Raw genomic sequence first — 26592 nt, 5'->3', positions numbered from 1 at the left:
TGACAAGAATTTCGTTTTCAGGAGGGCAATCGCAAGGAAGGTCCTGCTCATGGTAATATTATCTCTTATCTCATTGTATTGTATTGACCTGGAATAAGTAAAGACTTTTCTGGTATAACTGATTGATTGATTGATTGATTGATTGATTGATTGATTGATTGATTGATTGATTGATTGATTGATTGATTGATTGATTGATTGATTGATTGATTGATTGATCGAGGAATCTGTACTCAAGCTTGCTCAAAAGCGTGATTTACCTCGTGGCACCCCGTTTCGACAGCTGCCATAGAAATGAAGATTAGGCAACCAGTAACGTAACTCAGGATCCACGCACAGTGTCCGCCACCGACACTGACAGTCCATATTGAGTTCAGAATACTATTGTGGACCAGCTTCTGCTGAACGCTTTTGATATGAAGGACCAATACTTGCTCAATTCAGTGAGTGTTTCTTTTAGCTTCAGTGATGACAAAAGATAGATCACACTCTCTTGGTCCCTTTGTGATCGTGTGATCATATCTGCGTAATAATGTTTTTCTAAAACCACCATGGAGTCGGGCCAATAAAACCCTCTAAATAAAATTTCCAATGCAGCTTGCGAACGCGATGGTTCGGTATAAAAAATGCTCTTAGGGGGGTTTCCTAGCTTCACTAGAGCAACAAATCTAGTGCTTTTCAAGTCGTTGTGAACAGAGCCGGATATTCACGTTGCGTTGGAACATGTAGAAACCTTTTCCACCTGTACTGCCAATGGTTCGCCATACGCAGGGGTGGACACCGTTCAACCTGGGGCAGATGAACCCCGGCCGGCTGAAAAAATGACATGCAGCTCTGGCATCGTGAACATGATACAAGGTAAATGTAACTGGTAGCGAAGCTTCCACAGAAGCCCATACGTTCAGCAAATGGCGGCATTTAAGCTGCTCATGGGGCTTAGCGCCATCTGTGTGAGAAGGGAACACTTCCGGCGGAACAAAAAATAAACAGGATGTGGCGCAAGATCCGGTCAGAAAGTGACGTCATTTTGGCGGCATTAGCGGGAAAATTCGACTTCAAAATAGCTTTAGCAGGCCTCTGATCGCTGAGGGCTCATGCCATTGCAAGCTGACGTATGTTGCCGAGCCGTTGGCGTGTGTGCTTCAAGTCAACTCCAGCTGAACTAGTACAGACTCGTGACTAGAGAAACGTACCTTAGCATACTGTCGTATGATTCGCCTCGGTGTTTATAAAAAAACATCTTGCATTTTCGCTGAACCTTTATTCTGTATTCATGCCTTCCGCTGCTTTATAAAAGCAATCAGTTGTTTATTTTGATTGCAGTGGGTGGCAAACTGGAAACAAGGCACGCAGCCCCGCCCCCTGGAAACAAGGAGCGAGCACTACAAGCGTTGTAATGCAATAGAGAAGACACTGACATAGACAATTAAAGCTACTTGTTTAAATTCGAGTCGTACTACGCTGAGAAGTGCTAGAGTAATTGACACCACTTTCTCCGAGCCAGCCTGAGGTGAAATCAAGAGATAACTGTGACATAACAAAGCTTTAGACCCATTTTTTTTCGAAGTACCACCACGTCACCTTACACAACCCCCGTGAACGTATCAACAGTACTATAGATTCGCGTTACCTGTGGAAATGAGAGGAAAATGGTGCAGTAAAACACCAGGCGTACGGGAGTCGCTGTTGAAACCTTCTACAGCACATCGTTTCCGTAGGTACCAAGGAAACCGCTCCGCTCCAACCGTTGGCAGCATCGTCCCGTAGTTCACCGTGCCCGCCGGGCACGGTACTAAACGTGTTCACCGACGATACAGCGCACCTCGCAACTCCACGCACAGCAAAAATTAAGTGCACACCAAATTATCAAGAAAAAACGAATGCAAATGCGCACCACCAAAACACGCGAGGGGCGTTTCCTAGCAGACGAACTTTAGGAGCGCCTTTCCGAACACTACAAGGGCTGAATCACAGAGTAATGACATGTGCCATTCTTTAGAGGGCGCTAGAAAAAAGGTTTTTGAGAATGAACAGCATTTTCGTAAACTATTTACACACTGTGCCTAAACAAGTGTGATTCAGAAATAAATATGGTGTGTAAAATATAAATGTTGTTTTATTGTTCAGCAAAACTTGGTTTTTTGTTACTAGTGTTTGTTCCCTCCTCACCTAGTCGCGCTTCATTCGCCACTTCCATAAGCCCCCATGCTGATGTCGCTGGCAATAGGTTCTGAACCGCTTTTCGCCCGAAGCTTCGCTACCATTTATATTTACCTTGCAGGATATTTAGGCGGTAGCATGTGGTGTGCTTTGTACGCCTTTGTAAACGGGGAAGCAGGGCGTGAGAGTCATCCATAACCATCTAGCCAGATCCTATGGCTACCTCTCCTTTACTTTGGCCCACGCGTTGAGCCAAAGCTGAATACCATTATTAGCTGCTACACACAAATGCGTCCATTTGTGTGACTCTAATATATGTGTCATTTTAGCTAATAGTTCTATTGTAGTGCCCACTTCTCCAGTCTTCAATACAGTTTCGCACCGCAAGGTAAGAGGCCAATAAATCGGTTGCAACGGGCGCACGTGTACAAAACGAGAAAACCTTCCGAAAGCAAAACAAACGGCATCGAAAAAATATGTTCATTTCAACAAGTTCACCGTCATTTGAAGCAAGTGTCATTTGCTGCTGTGCTATTCCATCGTATCTCGTTCTCCTTACCCGTACCTCCCCGTCATGACCGCACGTGTTCCTTGTCGTTGTTCGCAAGTGTTCGAATGTTTTTAACAAGGCATAAATATTGAAGTTTTTCAGGAACGACAGAAGGAAAATATACCGACGAACGTAATAAAATTGCAAAAAAACTAAATACAAACTGTACAGAAGCAATGCCGACGGCGAAGCGAAAACACAGAAGCGGGGCCGTGTGGGCTGCTTGTTTAGCGGGAACCTGTTGTAGACAAGTATGCGCATGGATATACGATGGAGCAACGTAGTTCAAAAGCTTTTACGGGCACAGAATGGCTCATGCAAAAACAAGGTCGAGCCACATGACGTTCCCATCCCCACAGGTGTAAACGCAGTGAACAGAATCCAAAGCTCAATGGTAGGGTGTCTGAAGGCCAGCGAATGTTTTCGTTTTAACCAACAACAGTATCTGTCTTGCCCTCAGTAACGGTTCTGATTGGGCTGGCTTTCGAAAAGGCTGATGCAGCGAAGGAATTACACGGAACTGCTCAAACCTAGAGGTCAATTCGGAGGGTTGGACTGAATTATAAGTGCCTGATTCACACATCACGAACGAAAAATATGCACTTTTCTCTGCCTTCCTGCCTTCCACGTTATCGCCAATAGCTGGGAATGCTAATTATGCGGTTTCTTCGCTGCAGGTGCTGCTAAGATCGCTCGTGTTTTTCCAATATATAAATATTTCTGTCGATCTCACTCCTTTCTGTCTCCTCACAACGCTTTGAGTCATCTCTGGACAAAGTACCTGCTGCCTGCAGCAAGCGGAGTTTTTTCTCGGCCAGAACGTTTTGATCCCGAATCAGGACAGCGTTTTGTCGTGTCGACCGATGGTTACAAATATTCCCATCTTTATGACGCAGTCTTTGGATGCAGTTAGCGAAAAGACCCAGTTGGACGACATTTGCTCTGACCTCAGTACGGCTCCTGATGGACTTAAACATCGATTATTCGCTAACAAGCCTACTGCGTCCGATGTAGACGCAGGTTTTATTGCCTTGTTCAATTATCTCCTAGACCGGTCATTTTACGTAGTCATAAACAACAAAACTTTGGTGTTTACACTGCAGCCATTGGTGCTCCTCAAGTATTTCCGCGTTTGGTCCCTTTTTGTTTTCTTTTTCATTAATCACGTGTCAACAGTCTTAAAAAAATTTGATTTCTTCTCGATTCTTCACGATCAATCTATTTAGGCACATTAGTGGTGTTCCGCGCGGCAGAGCTCTGGAAAGTGATGTGTGTGAATTATCTGTCTGGTGCAGCAAAAACTGTCCGATTTTGAAGGCTGACAAAACAAAGGGTATTGCGTACAGCCGGAAAACCCATCGCCTCCAATATTCATACAGTATTGAGGTGGCTCCTCTGCATAGGGATGAAGTGATTAGGGACACCGCGGTGCTCCTCGACAATATCCTTTCTTTTTTTCTTCACATTACGATCATCACGTGACGAGCGCTCCGCAGTCTTAGAAATTTGTGATGGATCATGCGAGGAGCGCCTGACAGTCTTCGCCATGTTTGTAAGGTTTCAAAAGAATTATCTTCACCTGATGCAGTTCTAAAGCCATATAAGACAGTACGTATCTCTCAGTTCGAATATGCTTCTGTTGCTCGGAAGGGCATCTCCAAATCTAATAGTGAAATATTGGAACTTGTGCTGAAAAACTTTTTATGCATATTTAAACACCGTCATCTCAGTCACAGTCCGGGTCCTAATTCTGACTTACTCATAGTTCCTTCTCTCCCTCCCCTGAACTGCAGACGTATGCGTGGAAATCTTATATTCCTTCACCAAGTGGGTCATGGTGGCTTTTGTTGCGCAACCTGCTTAACTGTTCACAGCTTAGCGCTCCACAAAGGCCCAACAGGTCCATCCCCCGTTCTTTGCCGAATTCCCGAACAGAATAAAATTGGCGAACAGAATTCCACTTTCGCGGCCCTTAGTAGAGGTGTTGACGTACCGCACGTCCCTCCCCTTAATTTGAAGCCAGTGATTCGTTGTGGAATCCGTAAACAGTGGCAGCACACATAGGACACACATACAGAAAACAAACTCCACTGAGTAAAACCCCATTTAGAAAGGTACACAACAGAGAAATAAAGCAGATTTGTAGAGTTATCCGTTTGCAGACTGCGAATAGGCCACACATACGCTATACACGCAAATAGTTTGAATGGCACACTCCCACCAGTTCGTGACGCGTGTGGAAAAGGGCTCTGTGTCCTCCGTGGGTGGAATGCACATCGTGCAATGAGGCGAAAAAATGACATTTCCCTAAAAGCTAAACCTACGAAAATCCGATACATCCCTCACTATTCTTAGGAGATGAACCAATGTTACCGAACAAATGTCTTATAAGATATCTCGCAGACATAAAATTTTTAAACCTCATCTTGTACAGCGCGTGACCTCGCAGCGTACCAGTATTGAGCGGGGCCTTGATGCTTCCCTTGTTCACATGAGGAGCCTTCGCATAGCATCCTCTTGGGCTCGAGGTGTCGCGCGTCCCAACAATACTCGACTTCATCCGCCATTATCAACATGTTCATGTTTTACACTACCGGCCCTCTAAACCCTTATATATATACACTATTTTTTAGGATGTCTCTCTCCTCATCTACTACATGTTTTAAGCACATACTTATCATAGTGAAGGAACGCGTAGTATAGAAGTGTCGGCGCACTTTGTTATTAGATGCTCTTGTACCAATAAACACAAACACATGCATACACGCATATGTCGTGAAGACACTGCACCTAGAGGTGTGTTCGTGCCTAGTGAATGGGTGTTCTTCCAGTAGCGATCTGTGTATGCGCGAGCTGTCAAAAGCAATTCTTGGCAGGCGCCTCCAGTAAACTAAAAAGGCGACCCTGAGCTTGCTGCTTGGGGAGTGGCTATGCTTTCTAGAGTTGCACGTTTTTTTTCTTTTTTTTTTCGACAGCTCGTGAAGGGTTCGTACGTACACACCAAAATAGCCACCTGAAGAAAGGGGCAAAAACGTTTCAGGCTGACCACGCTGAGAGCACATGGCTGCCCGTGAGTGAGTAATTAAACTGAAAAAAAGGGGGCGCTTTGACAACTGCGTCTGCTACCCTGACATTCATATGAAAGGTGCGGGTGACAGGTGGGAGCGAGATGGACGGCACGACCAGTATAATTTGTGCCCCAGTCCTCCTGAAGGCCGACTTTTTTGGGGTGCCCCTTACTGCCGCTTTTACTTCGTCGTCGCAACCATTACTGAAAAAATGGCCGCGTATCCGCTCATTTCGTTGCAAATATCGACGGAAGACAATAGACGACTAGCGTCCCTGCCAGGTAAACGCTTCCCTTCTCCTCCCCGCTCACCTTTCATGCTGTTTTCTTTCGTGTTGTTCCTCCGAAGAAAACATGGTAGAGGGTTGCTCAAGCGAATTCAAATTTACTGCGTTCTACTGCTCTAGGGCGGGTCTCTCGGTGCCAGCGCTGTCATACGACGGAGACGCGCGTGATTCAGGGCAGCCTACTACAACGTTTATAAAACAACGCTGCCCTGCTCCACGGGCATTCCACGCGGAACGTGGAACTTATCTAGAGGAACCTTTGGTGAGTGTTGCTGTTTGGTTTCTTAAAATTCCGCCACAAGCTATAGTGGCGCGGCAAACACTAGGCAACGATTGACTGCAGTTGATGTGGTATTTCATTTGGTATCGCAAAAACCAAGCTTCTATAAATTTCTAATAAAGGAACACTGAAAATATCCCTTATGTATTGATTGTCTGCCTTGCATTGGCGTAATGTTTTGTTCTTGTTCAATAATATTGACTAGTATAAAGGTTACCACCGGACTTAGACATTTATATTTGGCTTTGGGTAAAAGACTATTGCACAGATTCTATTTCACTTGGGCTGGGTGGCTGAATCGAGTCACAGACAGACACATAGACAGACATACAGACAAAGAGACTTAGAGACAGGCCAAAATTTGGGCGTTTAAGTAGCCCAAGAAAGGCTATCGTCTAAAAAAGTCCATTGGCTGGGTTGCAGGAGTAGCATCAACTAACTGGGTTCCCACCGCTGCCAGCCACTGCGGCCGCGGAAACAAAACCCCCTGTCCCGCTTACGCTGACCACTTCCCCTTCTGTGTCCCTTCTCGCTGCCTGCACAAGCCGATCTGGTGTCGTCGGCATCTCAGAATCGCGCGGAGATATCTCCACCCACCCTACTACGTGCTTCGGATCTGACGCGCTCTCCGGCGCGTCCGCTGGTGGTGGGCGCCTCTGATGAAACTGGACTGGTGGCGGTCACAAATCTCTGCCACTCGCTCCCACTTCCTCAGTTCCTGGTACCTGCGGCCCGCTACGACGCAGTGCACACCCACTTGACGTTTTCCCTGTCCTTTCTTCGTTTTCTTGGCCTGTCTACTCGTATTCATCGCAGGGGGAGGTACGCCTAACAACCACGTGCGGATTTCATAAGGGGTCATTACACTCTTTCCATTGCAAGGCAAACATACGTCGACTAATTTTGGTGCGGCACATTACCGCAAATGGCGGGGAAATCATGCTTACCTCGGGTAAACGGCAATCCCGAGACAAACGTTGCTGCAACACGCCATTCAACCAGAGCCTTCGTCCGCGCGATGACCGCCAGTTTAAGAGTCTCTGAGTCTCTGTTCGTCTCTGAGTGCGTACAGCCTGTCTTTGCTGATGGCTAGCTTTCTCTCAGGTTCCTTCAAGCTTCCACCTATTTGCAGCATTACGTCAATCACTGCCATGTTATATGCGCGAATGCCGTTTGTTTTACTTCTGTTAATCAGTGTTGACCGCTCGGGTAATTCAATCTGATCTGCCGTATTTGCCACTTTTATTTGTTTATTTATTTATTTATTTATTTATTTATTTATTTATTTATTTATTTATTTATTTATGTATTTATTTATTTATTTATTTATTTATTTATTTATTTATTTATTTATACTGCGGCGCATTGATGGTCCATGCGGGGTAGGTGTTTACATAGTATAAAAACAGGAAATACAATGCTAAAATAAATTCAGTGAAACAAAACAACAAACATCCCTGAGAACGATACATGAGATCTGTAAGGGAATTCTATGTTCTTTCGTATGGCAAGTAGGTCCTTTATTTTCTTAGTTACTAGTTCAGTTTGTTCTCTACATGTTGCTTCTCCCACAGGTATTGCTGATTCATCACTGGTTGCCGATCTAAGGTTGTCAATTAGTCTGTCGACACTGACATCGGTCTCCTCGTCTAGCAGCGAAACTTTGTTTTGAAGAGTTATTTTAAACTCCTGCCAATCCGCTCTTACTCCACGCGGGGTGTCTCAGTTTTAACAATTTTCCTTCTTTCACTTTTCATATTAGGCCTTAGCTTGCATCTAATCATCCCATTATTACTGCTCAAAATCTTCGTACGACCTCTACGTCTTGAACGATACCCCGGGTGCCACTGAAAATGAAGTGAATGTCGTCTGAGGTTGAACCATCGGGTGTTTTCTATGTCCATTTCGGGTTCTTTCGTTTGTAGAAGAATGCGTTCATCAACTTCAGGTTATTTCTCTCGGCAAATCCCACCAGCGTATCTCCTCAACTGTTGTTATTGCCTGTTCTAAATTTTCCCGATCACGTTTATCCAATCTGCTTCTTACCGACATTTGCGTTAAAGTCGCACATCACAATTATGAACTGCTTTGTTGCCTTCTACATTGCTGATTCGAAGTCCTCGTGGGAGCTATCTACGGCTTTATAATCATATCTGGTTCTTGCCGCATAGGCCTGTACTATTTTTAACCAGTATCGCTTGTTTAGCTTGATCACAACAGCCGCGACTCTTCCGCGAGTGCTGAAACACTTCTCCACGTTTTCTGCTATTAACTCTGTAGATTACAAATCCCACCCCGGGTACTGTCTTCTCTTCGGGTCCACTAGAGCAAGGAATATGCCCGCGACTGAGCTCCATGAATCCTTCTCTCGTCCTTGTAACTTCGCGTAACGTTGTAATATCCCACTTAATGACCGAGAGCTCCTCTAGTAGTACATCTAAGCTTCCCTCACTAGCCAAGGTGCATGCTGAACGTTGCCAGGGTCAATTTCCACAGTCGGGCTCTCTGCACCCAGAGATTCTTAGCAAACTCTGCTGTATCGGTGTTCTGATCGCCGCTGTGTACATCTTCTCTACAGCTACAGGGGACTCAGGGCCGAGAGTAGAGTTGGTTAGTCATAGTCATGGGAGGAGGGCGGTCAATTAATACACCAGGGTGGCCAGATCCTTCTCTGGTGAGGGAGGGCTGTTTATATTCCTAAGAGCCTTCCTAGCATGGTTGAACCTTTCTAGTGTTGCCCCTTAAGTACCTGGGGTGATGGTTACTTCCGGAGCAGGCAGAACTTCATAGCTGCATGCATACGGAACAGGTCCAGATAAGAAAGAGCGAGAGAGTTAGAGAAGTTTTCCGCTGGCAATGTTGCCGCACTTGCCTCTAGTGTTGTTGAAACGGGGTTTGGCGCTTTTGCATTTTTTACGCGCGGTTCTGCAGGAATAAGCTCACACACTGGGTTATGGATGATATTCATTGAATGTCTGGCAGTTGGAAAGGAGAGCCATTGCCGTGCTCAAGTATGTAGCTACAAAAAAAAAATGGCTAGGTTAATGCTCAGCAAGCCAGAAAGGCCACTGAAGTTGTAATAAAGCACTTCCTCGATTTTTATACTATTCGAAGGCAAAAAACAGTTCATCGTGCACTCTCCCAACAACGGTGACCCTTTTATTTCCGCTAGGAGGTAAAAATTCGGTACAAAGGTGTTCTAGAACTTTATGAAAGAGGAGTGCAAAAGGATTGGAACTGGCATGGCAGATTTCCTGAAAAAAATGAAAAATTCGCTGCGCTCTGTTAAACACGTCCTTCATGACGGGAAGCTTCTCAAACCTACGGGGATTGTTTACATTGCGTAGTTTGGCTGTAAAGTTGCCGGAAATGCACCTAGCAATGTAATTTTACACGTCACACTATCGGAACAGCAACGCAATGACGCGAATATGGCCTTGAAGGGGATCCCTTGGAGGGGGTAAGGGGATATTCGATAACGCGAATATGGCCGTCGCGGAAGTTAGCTAGGTTTGTTTTCCTTGCGTGAGACTCACCCGCCCAGTCTTCCTGGTGCCGAAAAAAAAGAAAACGTGTATATCTGTAAAACTATTGGCGCTGGCAGGTTCACATATCGCACAAAAGAGCTCTACAACTTTATGAAAGATTAGTGCGAAAAGTATAAAACCTGCATTGCAGATTTCCGGACGAGAATGTAAAAATTCGCGCTGCTTTATCTAAGCACGTCCGCCATGACGGGGAGCAACAACTATTACAAGCACCATCATTATTCAAAATAAAAAAAGAAGTGAGACCTGAACAGAGCCTTGGTGCACATTTCTGGTTGCTTTGTATTCAATTGATGTCTGACGGTTACACTTCCATAACAGTATGTAGCAACTTATAGACTTCCCTTCCGTCACTTGTATCGCGCCGTCATATCGCACGTTTATGCCTACTTCATGGGGCCTACTATCATCCAAAATCCAGGCATGAATTGTTAAAACCAGCCCACCGCACGTCAGCGCGCCTAAATCACACACAGCCAATAGCACACTTACCCGGTCGAACATCGGCATTCACAAGTTCATTCTTTCCCAATGCAATAACCCTTTGGAATTCGCTACCCGACAATATAGTATCATGCACTAACCGCGCATCTTTTCGAAACAAATTGGACGACCATTATCACCACTCCGAACATCAATGTTGATTCATAACATAGATCCTTACTACTTTGAACCTGCACAATTGTTCATGCTTGTCTTTCATTTTTCTGTGCTTTTATGTCTTATAACTGAACATGTGTATTTGGTAATTTGGTATTAGTTTTCTGTGATCTGCTTTTTTTTGTTGTTGTTGTTAGTTGTGCTGACTGATGCATGACAGTCACTATTTTTTTCTTTCTTTTTTGTTGTCTTACCTATATGTATTTGCCCCCCCTTATGTAATGCCTTCGGGCCCTTAAGGAACTAATAAATGAAATGAAATGAATAGACCCCACAATAGAAGTGTCGACATCTTACAGAGCGAGCTTGTAAAGAAGTAACAAGTGGTTGATTATTTCGGAAGCCTCGCTCATTCCAGGCAAGACAACAGTACGCTGGCTTCTACTAATGACTGCAGGGACACCTTGCTCCATGAAGTATGAGAGGTTCATCGAAATTGAACGACCACAAATATACATATAATATATAATAACACATGCTAACGTTTCTATTTGCTCCAGGTAAATACAGGACATTGGGGTAATATCACCAAGCGCTATATGTGGCTTGTGCGTGATCTCCTAAAACTGGAAGGCCCTTTATGATGAAGAAAAAGAGAGAAATTGTTGAAAGATTTAGGCAGATTCCAAAAGTCTATCGCACGCGTCTTCGTCCCAGGTGTCGTGGACAGTTCCTGGGCAAGCCTTGGCATGGGCCTCCGAGCAGGCTGTGATCTGTTCACTCGTTGCGTCATTGAATATCCAGAGGCGGCAGCCTGCGTTGTCAATGAATCCATCTCAACAGAAATTTTACCACGTTTGGGCGTGTGTGGCGCGCTACAACAAAGGCATGCAAGGCGGACACAAGCCGTCGCGAATAGTTCGCAAAAATGCAGAAACGCGCGCCCAATCCCGCGAACACGTAGGGGGGGAGGGGGAGGGGGGGGGCGAGTGAGTGTGTTTGTGCGTATGCCTGGGCACCACTCATAATGGCCGATGGGCGCCTGTGAACAACTTTCTTTTGAGCTATCGTCGCCTATGGGTCCCATTGCCACCCATTAAAGGGAATAAAATAGGCTATAGCGAGCTATAAAGTTTTTATGTACCGGGCGCTAAAGACTCCAAACTTTCAAGTTCGCTTTACACGAGCATAGATCATCATAGTGGATAACGCTATAGAGTAACCGCTTTTCCCGTCACTCTCGAAAGCTAAACGAATATGTCTTTCACAAGTTCTATAGACCAGCAAGGACAAATCTCGTTTTGCGGCTTTTAAGATTGTTTAGCTCTAAATCTACTGACTTGAAATCATTCAGCTCTCCTCTGCAAGGTATTGGAAACAATTCGTCCTAAAGCTCAAAATAAACAGCCATACAAGCGTTTTTCGCTGTCTAAATACAATTGTTTTGGCTGTAATTCTGTAGACTTGACAGCATTCAGCTGTCTTCAGCCAGCTATAGGAAAAAATTGCCCTATAGCTAAAAAGAGATATCCATAAAACGGCTTTGGGCTAGCTATAGACTGTTGTTAAGCTCTAAGTCGACATACTGGAAACCATTCAGAAGTCTTTTGCCTGTTATTCGAAAAAAATGTTCCCCAAACTAATTAGACACAGCTATGAAACCTTCTAAAGCTGGCTAAAGAGCAATATATGAGTTTCAAATTTTAGACGTGTGACCATTTAGCAATATCATTATTCTGTTTTAGAAAACTGCCGCAGAAGCTGCAGACCCGTAGCCATAAAACCTTTCTTAGCTAGCTACATAGTGGCATAAGACTCCGATACTCTACCCGCTTATTGAAAAGTTTTAGCCCGTAAATGTACACCGAAAGCAGCCATTGAACTTTATTCCGCTGGTTTTAAAACGACCTATGACGCGTACATCCATGCCACAGTTTGGATGGGAATGATGATGCCGATCATCCGGTTATGTAAAAGTATATTTGTTCAATACCGTTAGGTGCTGATTGTATACCAACAATATCTGAAAAGTAAAATTGAAGGCACGTACTGATTAACGCTCATATTAGGTTGCAAATTTGGGTACTGCGCGTCGTGAAAGCTTGCAAACGACCGTTGATCGTGGGACGCAAATTCGGGGTAATCCTCTGCGGGACTACCCTGCCGTTGGCAGGTAAAATAGCTGTCTTCCCTGAACACTCCTCTAGCAGCATCTACGCAGATCAGCGCAAACGACCTGTCGACTAGGCCAGGAATATGGTGGCAGCTTCAACCCCCTGCATTGCTTCTCCGGTGCAGCCCAGTAGGGGAATAGTCCCGGAATAGCGGGAGCAGGGCAAAAACGACCCATGTCGGAGTTAGAGAAGTTTAGAAATGACTCTCAGGAAAGTGATAAAAAGGCAACGGGGACACCTTAGCTTCCTGTCCTATTCTTGGTTGTGTTTGTTTGACAGACGGGTTTGTGGCGATGGGTAAGACAGAAAGCTTTCGCTAAAGCCAAGAGGGTAGACGTCGTGCGTTGGGTTAGTATTCGTGCGATCAGCCAGGATTATATTTCCCTAAGTACTGGAACAGACATAGTTTCTCGGAGGAAAACAAAACGTTACACTATTCTGTATTTAGCAAATAAAAATATTACCAGCGGACAAGTTAGGAGAAGGTTGAAAGATGGGCCCGTATTTCTGCACTATTGGCTAGCGTGATGGAAGTGGTTTTACCAGCATGTGCTCCGTCAGACACATTTCGTCTCCTTCGTCCTGTGCCGGTACATGGCGCTTATTGTTGCCTTGTGCTACGAATATCAAATTCAACCACAAAGATTTCGTGTAGGCGCTCTACCCTCAAGCAAATGTGCTGCTCTTCGGTGTCGTAACTTTTCGGTGTTTACGGCGACTGTGTTGCGATTAATTAAACATTGATTGATTGTAGGGTTTAACGCGCCGACGCAACGCAGGCGATGAGGCGCGCTGTATTGGAGGGCTCTGGATTAATTTTGACTGCCTGGGGATCTTTAACGTACGCCTAAATCTCGTACACACGGGCGGTTTTGCTTTTCGCATCCATCAGAAAAGCGGCCGCCCTGGCCGGGAGCCGGACCCGCGACCTCGTGCTCAGCAGCGCAGAGCCTTAACCACTAAGTCACCGCGGCGGGTGATTATTTCAACGTAAGGTTCTGCAAAAATTGACATCTGCTATACCACTAGAGGAATTTCATCTAACATTTCATCTAACATCCGGGGCTAGTGATCCCATGACTGAAGAGGCTGTATAGTGCAAGAAGTGAGGGACTCCTTTTCATCATCAAAAATGCGTTTCTAAACTTTCCTGTGCCATATGGGCATCAGTAGGGTATTCAGAACAGAAGGTATGGCCGCAAATGTGTGGAAAAGGTAAATATTTTTTCGTGAACTGAGAAAACATTCAAGGAACTAACTCATCTGTCTGTGTCTTTGTCGTTTCATTACAGTACATTTCTATTTTAGCTGCCGTACTTGCGGCTTTGCGGGTTAACTAATTAGTCTAGTGAAACCTTTCTGAGTGTTCTTCTTTCAACGGACTTTCCAGTGTCTATGTATTTCTGTCTCGCTGGCGTTCGCAAAGAGTGGGCCGCGTAGTGCACTTGTCGAGCGGATGAAGTAAGCGTGAGCCAGACTGTTTTATTGCGTGTTCTGTGCGTTTTGATCGACGTATATGAACACCGGCCGACTGGCCGATAAGTGGCGCAGATACTTTCTCTTTAAGTAACGAGTTGGATGAATAAACCCTTTTGTTTTACTTTCCTCGAATGCCTGTGGTCAAGTCTTTTGTGAATGACATTTGGCGAGGTGCTCCCAATCTTCCCCTTGTTCTCCTTCTTTATTGCTTAAAGGGGCCATGCATACTAAATACAAGTTTGTTTTATTCGAACGATTTCGTGTTGTATGGCAACCCAGCGCTTGTCCCGCTGCAAATGACGCCGTATTCACAGATAAATAATCAATTTAGGTTAAACGTTTGGCTCTCCCGCCGAATTGTGCATTTTAGGAACGTCAGGAATGAAGTCAGACGTGCGCGTATTCAAAAGAACTTCCACTGCGTCATTCGGTTCTGCTTAATGTCGTTCGGCTCTGCTGGAGGACCTCTTGCCGTCAGTCCTCCCAGATGGCGCTACCATACTTATCCACGCACCGTTCTTTGCCGTTGCTTTGTTCATGACCATATGTGCACCTGGCTTGTTTTTGTTACTGTAGAAAGAAATCGTTTCGTTAAACATAGGGTATGCTCGAAAAACAGGGTCACGTAAGACAACGTGGCATACGCCAATCGGCCAGCGTCGTGTAAGACAATTCCAAAGCGGCGGAGTGCTGAGCAGCTAAAACAAGCACAGTGTGACCAGTACCAACAGCAGTGCGCATCGGTACTTCTATGCTTACTAGCATCGTATATTTTCGTAACTTTCATTGTTTACCGCAGTAATTTTACTGCTGTAAAATGAATATGCATTACATCTAAGCGTACCTTCGATGGAAAGTCGGGTATCGGGTGACGAACACATCGCTTACGGTCTGGCAGTGGAACTGCCACAGTTACAACAACAAGAGAGCAGTGCTGCAACAACACATCACAACAGTAACCAAGAAACCCGACATCATCCTGCTGCAAGAAACGGCGACGGCGACCCCCACCCTCCCTGGGTATCGCGCTCACGTTAGCCCGGCGGAGGGACGAGGCGTCTGCACGTTCATCCGCAAAGGAATCACGTTCATCGAGCACCAACTCAAACACGGCCGCAGCAGGGTGGAGTACACCTTCACCGAAATCCTTCCAAGCAAACAACGGAAACGCAGCCTGTTCATCGCAAACATCTACAGTAACCCCAAGCTGATTGATTGATTGATTGATTGTGGTGTTTAACGCGCCGACGCAACGCAGGCGATGAGGCGCGCCGTAGTGGAGGGCTACGGATTAATTTTGACCACCTGGGGATCTTTAACGTGCGCCGAAATCTCGAACACACGGGCGTTTTTGCTTTTCGCCTCCATCAGAAAAGCGGCCGCCGCGGCCGGGAATCGAACCCGCGACCTCGTGCTCAGCAGCGCAACGCCTTAGCCACTGAGCCACCGCGGCGGGTCAGTAACCCCAAGCACCACACACAGAAATTCAAGACCCTACTACACCCAGCCAGCACCCAGGCCAAAGACAACACTTTGCTGATCGGAGGGGACTTCAACGCCGCCCATCGAGCGTGGGGTTACATAAAGGACACCGCCAAGGGACGGGACCTGTTACAGGATGCCCTGGACCACAACTGTGCCTTGATAACGGACCCCTCTCATCCCACCCGCATAGGAAACTCCGTAGCACGAGACACCACACCAGACCTTACATTTATCAAGAACGACCACACGGGCAAAGCAACATGGCACAACACCGGCGTCGACCTGGGCAGCGATCACTACATCCTCGAAATTACGGTACCCAACCTATTCCGGGGCCACACCATTGCACACAAGTGGACGGACTGGGACAGTTTCCGTAAGGGGCGTCCCACGGCAGCACAAGACATCACAGACATAGAAAACTGGACGGCAGAGCTCCGCGATGCAGTGCAGTCGGCCACCAAGACCATCGAAACGGACGAGGACGTCGTTACCATGGACAGCCGCCTGGCCCATGTTATCGAGGCCAAACATTCGATACAGGCGCGTTGGAAGCGGCAACGGCTGAACCGCAAATTGAGAAAGAAGGTGGCCGACTTAAACAGGGCCATTGAACACCACTGCAAGGTCCTGTGCCGTCAGCAGTGGAACGAAATCTGCAGCTGAGCTGATGGGCAAATGCACCGTGGATGCACCTGGAATCTAATTCGGCACCTTCTAGATGAAACCAAGACCAAGTCACACCAGCGCGACCGTCTGGCCCGCCTCATGCACACCGCCACACAACATCAAGGAAAGAACGCTGTTATGAAGATCCTAGAAACCAAGTATCTGCCGGACACGCCGACGGAAACCCACCCGCCGTACAGTGGGCTGCCCAACACGTGGCTCGACCGAGATATTACCATGTCAGAGGTACGGGTAGCGCTGCACGAGCTCAATACCCGCTCGGCAGCCGGCCCTGACCTCGTTACCAACAAGATGCTGCGCAACCTCGATGATGCATCGATCGACGCCCTAACCCGTTACTTTAACGAATGCTGGCGGTCGGGCAAACTCCCTAGACAGTGGAAAACGGCAAGAACAATCCTGATCCCGAAACCGGGCAAACCACCGGACATTAGCAACCTGCGTCCCATCTCGCTCACATCCTGCGTGGGCAAGGTGCTGGAGCACGTGTTAGCCACCCGATGGCAAGAATACTTGGAGAAGGAAGGCCTCTATCCAGACACGATGATCGGCTTCAGGCACAGACTCAGCACACAAGACGCCATGTTGCAACTAAAACAAGAAATCATCGACAACAAGACACAAGACACCAAAGTAATTCTGGGGCTCGATTTACAAAGCGCATTCGACAAAATTAAACACTCAGCCATATTAGCCGAAGTATCAAGACTCAACATGGGGGTAACGAGCTACAATTACATCGAAGACTTCTTGACCAACCGCACGGTGGAACTGCACGCCGGAGACCTCAAGCTACCTGAACGCAAGCTCGGCAGCATGGGTACACCGCAGGGTTCGGTCATCTCGCCGTTGCTGTTCAACCTCGTCATGATCGGGGTAGCGAGGGCAGTGGCGGCGACCGGCGTCCGGCACACGATCTACGCCGACGACATTACCCTGTGGGTGGCCGGCGGCACCGACGCCAGCATCGAGCAACAGCTGCAAGCGGCGGTTACCACCATCGAGCAACACCTTGAAGGCACCGGCCTAGTGTGCTCGCCCGCCAAATCCGAGCTGTTCGTCTTCACACCGCTACGAGCGGGACGGAAACGCGCTCCGCCTCGAGAGTGCGATCACATCAAGATTGTGACTGCATCGGGGCAACGCATTCCCGAAGTTTCCAAAATCAGGGTCCTGGGGCTGCTGCTAAACAAGAGCGGCCGCAACGACGAGACCATCAACAAGCTTACCACCAAGGCAATGGAAGCCATCCGGCTCATACACCGAGTCTCGACGCGACGGGCTGGCATGCGTGAAGACAGCCTCGTGCGCCTCGTCCAGTCCTTTGTAATCAGTCACATCGCATACGTTGCGGCCTATCTCAACTGGCACGTCACCGACAGGACCAAGATCAACACGCTGATCCGACGGGCTTACAAGACGGCTCTGGGCTTAACGGAGACCACGAGTACGGCTCGGCTCCTGCAGCTCGGCGTCCATAACACCCTAGAGGAAACAGCCGAGGTGCAGCTCACCGCGCAAATGGAGCGCCTCTCTGCCACCAAGACGGGCCGCAGTATCCTGGCGTCCCTAGGTTACAACCCGCGAGCTCCCAGCCGGCAACCGTGCGAGATCAGCGAGGAGGCGCGGGCCCACATCCACGTGGACCCCATCCCGAAGAACGTGCATCCCGAGTACAACCAAGAACGACGGCAGGCGCGGGCCAAGGCCCTCACCAAGCAACACGCCCAAGACCCGCACGCCCGGTACGTAGACGCTTCGCAATACGAACGAGAAGGCTTTGCGGCAGTGGTCGTTGCGGCGGCTACCGGGACCAAGACAACGGCAGCGAGCGTGCGGTGCACAGACGCCACAGACGCCGAGGAGGATGCCATCGCTCTGGCGATCTCCGAGGCCGAGTGTCGCACCGTGCTCAGCGACTCGAGGAACGCCGTGCGCAAGTTTGCCAAGGGGCGAGTGTGCGCGCCGGCGGCCGCCATCATCGGCAAGCTCAAGCTCCAAGACCGCGGCAGCACCATCCGGATCAAGTGGTTCCCGGCTCACGCGGGCGAGTGTACATCCTCACCGAACCACAACGAGACGGCCCATTCGGCGGCGCGAGCGCTTACCCTCCGCTCCCCCGAGAGTGACCGTTCCGTGTGGTGGTTTGAAACCAAGGACCGAATGACCAGTTATAGCGAAGTTACCAAGTGTTATCGCCTAGCTCGACGGACAATGCCGCCTCCCCACCCGGCACTCAGTCGGGAGGAGGCCGTTATCTTAAGGCAGATACAGACCGGGTCACTCCCCGCCCCGGCAGTGCTACACGTGCTTCACCCAGAACTCTATTCGAGTGGTATGTGCAGTGTTTGTGCAGTGGGTTTGGCGGATCAATGGCACATCATGTGGGACTGCGCCGGGTTCCCGACTGAAGCTACCTCCAGGACATACCCGCCCGAACTTCAAAGTGCAGTGGAGTCTAGAGACAAGCACACTCAACTATGGGCCGTCCAGCAGGCCCGCGGTGCGCTCGAAAAGCACAAGCCTCACGACCCGCCACAAACGGGCCGAACTGGGGTATTGCAGAGTAGGGCATAACCCCGGGTCGACGCTTGGCCAACGTCACGACGAGTTAAACCGTCGGTTGCCGGCATCAATAAAGTTATTCCTACCTACCTACCTACCTTACATCTAAGCGTAAATAGCTCGCTCGGAACGTTTATAAGCCATGCCTAATTTACGTTTGCTTTTGCCAGCCTCAGCCAATCCCACAGCTGGGCACATATGACATTATAGGTTCGGTTGTGGGAAATGAGCTAGTGGGTCGCATGGCCATTCCCTTTTTAAAGCAAAGTTTTCTAGCTCTACCAGCCAACGGTCCTCTCATGGCGTGCGGGACAACAATCTCCCAACGCCTCGGAGGCGACGGCAGGGACAGGGAGGGGGGGGGCAAGATTTCACTCACAGAACACACTAGAGATGGCGCCGCGTATTTGCATGGCGTTCCCCGCGCGAAAGTGCCTGCTCGCCGGCGACGGCGGCGGCGGCGGTACGCCTTTGTCATCTGCTTTAGCAACGGTTGTTTTGGCCAGTTTTGGTGCAGCTTAGCGTCCACTACGCGGCGCCTTCGCATGGCTTGAATAACGTGTTCGATAGCACCTCCACGGCAACCCGCACCCAACAGTATTAAGTTGTCGTACGGCAAACATACGTTAATGATTGGTTTGCAGGGTGGGAAAACAAAATGTACAAACCACATAGAGATATCTGGCCGCTAGAGAAACGCTATTTTGGTGCACTGCTTGCAACGAATGGGACTGGTTCTGATAAATAGCGATTATAATAGTTCCCTCAGCTTTCTGGCTATTCTCAAACTTACTAAACTAACTTGTTGAAATCAGTATGAATGGGAATCACTAAGCTCACTTGCCGAATTGTTTTCGTGTCTGCGCTTGTGTTGCGCGGTGGGAGCACATCAGGATGGCTAGGTTTCGCTGTCTGACCCTTTGAAAGACGCTCCTCGCCGTTTTCGTTCCGCCGACGCACTGCCTGGCTACAGCGGAGGCGTTGGCCGCTCTAGCCCTGCCGTGGCCGACGCCGCTGCGTTCGGGACGCCGCCCTTGCGAATTCCAGGTAACGGCTTGCAGAATCTCTGGTTCCACTCTTTGTACAGCCACGTGTGTTAATTCAAGTGACGTCGCATGGGCAATTGTTGTGGTTGTCGTTTGCTATCCAACCACCTTCACAGCGTGAATTGGAGCAACTTTTAGATGCGACGCTGAAAGAATTTCTTGTCGGCGGCCCTGTCCTTCCTTCGTGCGTCCGTTGTTGTTCTCCGCACCGCTGCCTTCCTGCGTGCGTCCGTTGTTGCTGTCCGCAAGGCTGCGTCTATCCTCCACTCTCGCCCTCTCCTTTCCGATAGCGAACACTCTCTCGCGAGGGGCATTGGATTGGATTCGATTGGCTTGGCTTGGCTTGGCTTGGATTGATTTGGATTTCGATTGGATTGGATTAAAGTGGATTGTGTTGGATTGTGTTGCGTCATAGCCGCGGCAGACGCACTGGCGCCGGCCCGTGCCCAGGTGAGAGCGAACAAACTCTCTCAGCATCTGCGGGTGTGCGGCCCAGCGCGCTCTCACTCCGCCGGTGTGCGGCGCTGCGCGCGGTGCTGCGCATGTGCAGTACTCTCTCTCACCGCGGTCTCCTCTCCTTCGGGCGCGCTACGCATATAACCGGTGTGCCGCTCTCCGGCGGCCTTTCGGTCTACGGTTGCTCTCCGCTTGCGCTTGAACCCCTCTTAGTGTCGCATCACACCAGGGTTCCCGCGAGGGGAGGTGGGCGTAATTTTTTTCGTAATTATATAGCTTATTTGAGCGAAGTGTACGTTAAAAGTGGTGTCAGTACGTTTCTATGGAGGCAATCATTCAAATGAACGAAACTTGTGTTTTGTCTGCATGGCCCCTTCCAGAGTTAACCGAGCATTTTTGCTGGACCAGGACGTATTTTTCTGCCGGACGAATTTTTTTACGCCGCTCACAGAAGTTTCTCAGAAAGCGGTGCAGCTTAACTTTGTAGCCGTACGGATGCAGTTAGGTGGATGACATATTTTTCTTTGCGAATTAATGGCAGAATGCAGCTAGGCACCCAACCGAAGAAGTGTCAGAGAAGCTCTGTAAATCCGTAAGATTACGAAAGCATGGCCACAACTTGCGGTTTAAAGAAGACTAAATGACATGACATAAAAACGCCTTCAGCCATCTATAAAAAAAGGTAAACATTCCCATACAGATAAACTGTTGGGATCATAGAAGGTGTTAAAGACACAAATAGCGACGTCGATAAGACGGGCTAAATACTGCGATAGAAACTGATATAGGTAGAACACTGTAATAACCATATTAAAAGCTCAAGACACCCATAAAAATTTCGATGAGAAGAGCTACCGACAGTCACGTCATACAACCGGCTATAGAAAAAGCCAAAGACAGCCTTACAACCGGTTGTAGACGAAGCAGAAGACATCGATAAGGATGCCAATACGAACACCTAAATACACTCATAGAAACGGCTATAGCTAATCAGGTCAAATAGCTGAACCGAACAACACATTTTTTTGTAGCCGATCATCGATATTTTTCTATGAGGTGTGTGTGTGCGCCTGTCCGTGTGTGCGTTTTCTTGTGTGTGTTTGTGCGTGACAGATAGATAGATAGATAGATAGATAGATAGATAGATAGATAGATAGATAGATAGATAGATAGATAGATAGATAGATAGATAGATAGATAGATAGATAGATAGAGAGAGAGAGAGAGAGAGAGAGAGAGAGAGAGAGAGAGAGAGAGAGAGAGAGAGAGAGAGTCAGTTATTACACACATAATATCCCTGAAAAAGACCACCACCTCCGCTGTTTCCTCAGTGATCCTACTTGAAGTTCGAAGATTGCCGAATTGTATTTCAGCTACGCGGCTCGTCCGAGGAGCAAGCACCGCGCCTCCTGGAGAATTACTTCCGCTTTCTGACTGTTTGAGCGATGGGGCGACGGGTGCAGCGTGGGCTGCTACGGAGCTATGCTTAACGCTACTATTCGATTACCAGGGCATTTCGTGGGGCTAGCAGTCAAGTGCCTGTTTATACGAACTACACCTTTAAAATAAATGTGGCCTATGTTTAAAATAAATGTGTACAGTTCGCCTCTGAGGCTCTCGCCTTGGAAACCCGCAAAGCGGGTGTAAGTGTAGGGTGACTCATAAGACAGACACGAGTAGAAACAACAACTAAGTTTACTTACCAGTAGGGTGACCTCCAATAAAGGGAGATAGAAAGCCTGCTACGTCTAGAGGCAGAAGCAACCCACAGGTATTGCAATTGTCAATGGGTCGTTTAGTCGAGCAAGAATTCTCATTATATAACAAACTTGTATAAGAGGTCGCATTAAAACAACTAGTACGAAGGAAGGAAAGAAATCAGCTATGAGGAGCCTGCGCATCAGTCGCAAGGGAACACTGATTGACGCATATTATTGCTATACGTTTTCTGAGTTCCGCTTTCCCAAAGAATATACTTGTTGTATTTCACATGAAGTTAGCTTCCTCAAACGTAAGAAATATACCGTTTTACGGTATAGTTATTCGTAAAGGAAAACCAGTGTGAACGTGCTTGCGCGCCAGGCCCAGTATTCCCATCTAGCGCTATCGGGGGCGATGTCTTCGCACGTCTTGCAGCATTATGAAGTTGATCGGCGTTTATAACTGTGAGATCAGGCCCCCCAGCTTTATTCGAGTTCAGATGCCGGACCCCTTCCATACGTGCACGTTCAGGTCTCAAACAAGCGCAACAGGCATGCCGTCGGTGATAGAATCAAGCTTCGCTGCGCGTGCACGCCCCCTCTTTCTATGCTCCAGCCATACACGCATACACCGGTGAGCAGTGATCTCAGTTCACGGAGACATGAAATGCACCGGCAAAAATATCCTTCCGCGAGCCCTTCAATCTTTGGCGTTCCGGGGGGGCTAGTTGATCTTCATCAAGGACTCGAGGAGGTGGAACTAGTGGCGGCAATGGCGAAGATGCACCTTCTGCGCCTGGGGCTTTCCGTGGTTTTCAAGCCCATTCACGCTTTTGTGCGCGTTAAGGCTCCTTCAATTCCCGCTCTTCTACTTTTAAGCAAATGACATGCGTGCCCATGTCATGCTAAGTTGTAAGTACAGCGGCTGATAACAGTGCTAGGACCTTATCAGCCGATGGCGCAGCTTTTGAGAGGTGGATGGGGGTGGTGAGTGGAATAAATCATATAGACGCGTTGACGGTCTTGAACAGGAGCGAAGAAGCTGTGTCAAGTAAAGCTGCTTCGCTGGAATGAGAATTGAGATTATTAGACGTACACAACTTCGCTGTAAAACACTGTCGAAAACAGGCGAAGTAGAGCATATACAAGGAATTGAGGGGGATGCTGAGGACTTCCTAAAAATGTGTAGGTATTCGGTATCGGTAGCACTGCGCTTAAACATAGTCTAACAGCGCGCTCTTCGCGGATCCTGTCACACGCCAAGTTCCTTCTGTGCAACGGACTGCCACTCAATTGGCAACAGGCACGAGCGCACTCGTTCTATATCACACTCCCCCTTTATCAACGAGCAGAAACCACCCCACGTGACATACAGGACGAGTAGGGAGCCCCTTTTACGGCTTCATCAGTTATGATAACACCCCTCCCAGGGAACTTCAGTTCGCCAGCAGTAAGCTTCGAATATTCTCTAGCCTTGTGTTCTTCGCACGTACGAATAAATGTGCACGTTATTTACCATAACGTGTTGAGCGCACTGCTGCTCAACAAAGCATTATTTGGATTTCTGTTCTCTTTGAGTGTGGTTCTTTGTCAGGTCGGGTTAGTGGTGTTCTGCTCATATTTGCATTATCAGTGGCTTAGTGATAAGAAGATGAAAGACAGTGCCAAGGCAATTGAAGATCTAAAAAGGGAAGTGAGGGCTATCTTGCGCACACTCAAAGAGATCGTAATATTCTGCAATACTATTTGCGATGCCGGCAGTGAGGTTTAAAAAAATGCACCCCACCCTGCTTTGGGAAGTGGATGTCCAGCGAACATGTTGTAAACAACTACACATGCTGATGGGGTAGGGCATGAAATGGTCCTCGTTGCCTCTACGCGCTTGTCGCTTGCACTCGGCTTCTCTGGAGGGAAATGCTCGGTCCTCATGCATGCGCTCCGCGTCTTGGGTGCGAACTGCAAGCCCTGCATAGCCCGACGCATGGGCTAGCCTCAAATAAAGTCAACCCTCCTCTCTTTACAGAGAAGCTGCAAACCTAATCTTCACTAGAACGCAAGGGGGTTTTCATTGTTAATCGGCACATTACCATCTACCATGTGGTTTCGATTATTGTTTCGTGGTTTTTTTCTATAGACAAATACTGAGCTGTATGCTGCACTACTGCACGCCTGATTAGCCTTAGGCATGCGCTTGGCATCTCTGGCGAGAACTTTTGGGTCCTGCCCGGCTTTTCTTGATGACCTTTATGACACGATATTTTCCGGCAAACGAGAGTATAACACATTCGCTGTAAAACAAACTAAATCAACTTCGAAAGGAAGTTTAGCACCGGTTCAAACAAAATGATGATGTAACGTGAGTAAGCCAAAAGCTTTCTAAAAGCTTTCAACAAACTTAAACTGTAGCATAGGTTTGCCAACACTAATAAACGCGGTGCCAGAGGACGGGGGCGCATATGACGGTGTCAGAAGGATCGAACCCCTTGTTGGTGGGCTTATTGCGGTCACCGAGACCGACATGTGTAACCATGTCCCCACGTTCAGGCCTCCAGGAAAAAAACATAATCGTTTTGTTTATGCGGCGTTTCAAGAATGATAAACAATTAAAAATTGCAGAAATCAAACAAATCACCACCAGAGTTGTCTGTTACGCTGGCGACAGGATGGCTGTATATGTAAATTGGCATCTGACCAGCGCAGACAAGAAGCTCATGGGGGCAGCAAGTGTGCTCAGAAAAAGCTGAAAGTTTGAGTGGTCATCAGGTAAGAAAATGTTTGTGCAGAGGGGTGGAAATAGTGATAATATCTTAATGGCACGGATGTTTGATGTTGACCTCATAACTGGGCAAAGGATTAGAGGAACTGAACCAGATGCTGTCAGCACACATTGAAGTTGCTGAAGGCGAGTGTCGCTATTACAGCCGCGTACATTTAGACGAACACTATGCCACAGGAAAAGTTACTTTCTATCCGACATCTCAATGCAAGAGGCATTAAAAATCAGGCGACCTGAGTTATCTCATAAACCAGGTCACGGTTCAATTTCAAGCCACAGCCATTACCAAGTGTTGGCTAACAAAAATGGGCGAGCCTTCACACGTTGACGGTTATAATTGCACATCGACATTCCGGGGAAACGAAAGAGGGTGGCAGCATAGGTATATACTTTAAAACTGATTTGCAGAAAAACAACTGACGAAATAATAAGTATAAATGAAAACGTAGGAAGCCTGTTTGTAGGGCGTCGAATGTTGTAATTGGTGCTATATACCGCTCGCTAGCTGGTTCCGCTTCCGAGTTCATACGCTTTGTCGAAAACATTTTTTTTTACACCTGATCACTAATGTTCACAATTTCAGGCGACATAAATATAGACGCGCTAGAAGGCACCCTGCGGTTAAGGAATTGATTGTTATGATTTTTTGTAGGGTTTAACGCGCGGACGCAACGCAGGCGATGAGGCGCGCCGTCGTGGAGGGCTCCGTATTAATTTTGACCACCTCGGGATCTTTAACGTGCGCCGAAATCTCGTACACACGAGAGTTTTCGCTTTTCACCTCCATGAGAAAAGCGGCCGCCGTGGCCGGAAATCGCACCGGCGTCCTCGTGCTTAGCAGCACAACGCCTTAAAGGGAAGCTGAAGCGGTTTCCAAAAAAATTTAGTTAGAGGCACGTTGATATAGTTTCTTGCGCGCTGACTACGAATATCACATTGAATTTTAGCGTGCATGAGTCCAACCAGCATTTATCTTGCAAAACGCGCGGTCCCGTTTAAAAGACGCGCGCTTTTCGTCTTTTGACACCCCTGATTGGTTGCGCCCGTCATGACGTCAAAGGAGGACACCCTTCGGCCGCGCGGCTTGTCGGAAGCATTGTGAACGATAGCACGGCAGCGGCGCTTGCCTTTTCGGCAATTTAACTTGCAGTTTAATGTTCGCACATGACTGCAAGTTTATTTTATAACTTCCCGTGCTGTTGGTTCAATTATATTGGAGCTTAAATTTGCTTTACACGACTGAGAATCCGAAAGCTGTGACTGTGGCGTCGGCTAGAGGGTTCCGTAAAAATATTTATGAATTAGGCAACAAGCATAGGGGGTTTCTATTTCTTATGTTAATATTAGGTACTGCCTGAACTGTTTGCTCCTATATACGAAACCATTTATGCCGAAGATTAGGAGGCGTTTTATAAACAATCTACAAGCGAAAAGAACGTACGTGTGCACTGCGCGAAAAAATAGCGCTCATGCGCTGTAAACGTACATGCGAGACATATGTTGCCGGTACACACATAAACCAACAAGCGGACTCTGCTTCTGACTTTCCTTGGTTCGTTGTCGCCCACCCCAGCCCCGTAACTCATCCCCATACACAAACCCACACACACACGCGCGCGCACGCGCGCGCGTATTTGGGCAGCGGCGCTAAGGCGCCTCCGCAATCGCTAGCTGCACTTCGAAGAGTGGCGTCTTACTGCTTGACATGCATTTATTCTGAAAACACTGT

At 47.8% G+C, this 26592-nt stretch overlaps 1 protein-coding gene across 3 annotated transcripts in view; it reads right to left on the bottom strand.

Moving 5' to 3' along the window:
- Nucleotides 1-7703: 7703 nt before the first annotated feature.
- Nucleotides 7704-26592, bottom strand: part of LOC144146967 (uncharacterized) — a 494123-nt gene continuing 475234 nt past the window's right edge. The window contains exon 5 of one of the 3 annotated variants that reach the window (XM_077678955.1): nucleotides 7704-11306. In XM_077678955.1, the coding sequence (XP_077535081.1) occupies nucleotides 11167-11306 (140 nt within the window). In that variant the 3' untranslated portion in view covers nucleotides 7704-11166. The remainder of the gene's footprint in view (nucleotides 11307-26592) is intronic. The other 2 variants (XM_077678956.1, XM_077678957.1) reach the window with 2 other exon arrangements.

Source organism: Haemaphysalis longicornis, unplaced genomic scaffold (assembly GCF_048455015.1).
Source record: "Haemaphysalis longicornis isolate Haplotype H1 unplaced genomic scaffold, Haemaphysalis longicornis Haplotype H1 scaffold_7, whole genome shotgun sequence".
NCBI lineage: Eukaryota > Metazoa > Arthropoda > Arachnida > Ixodida > Ixodidae > Haemaphysalis > Haemaphysalis longicornis.
The sequence above is the reverse complement of the archived record's forward strand: the minus strand, read 5'-3'. Positions and strand labels throughout refer to the sequence as shown.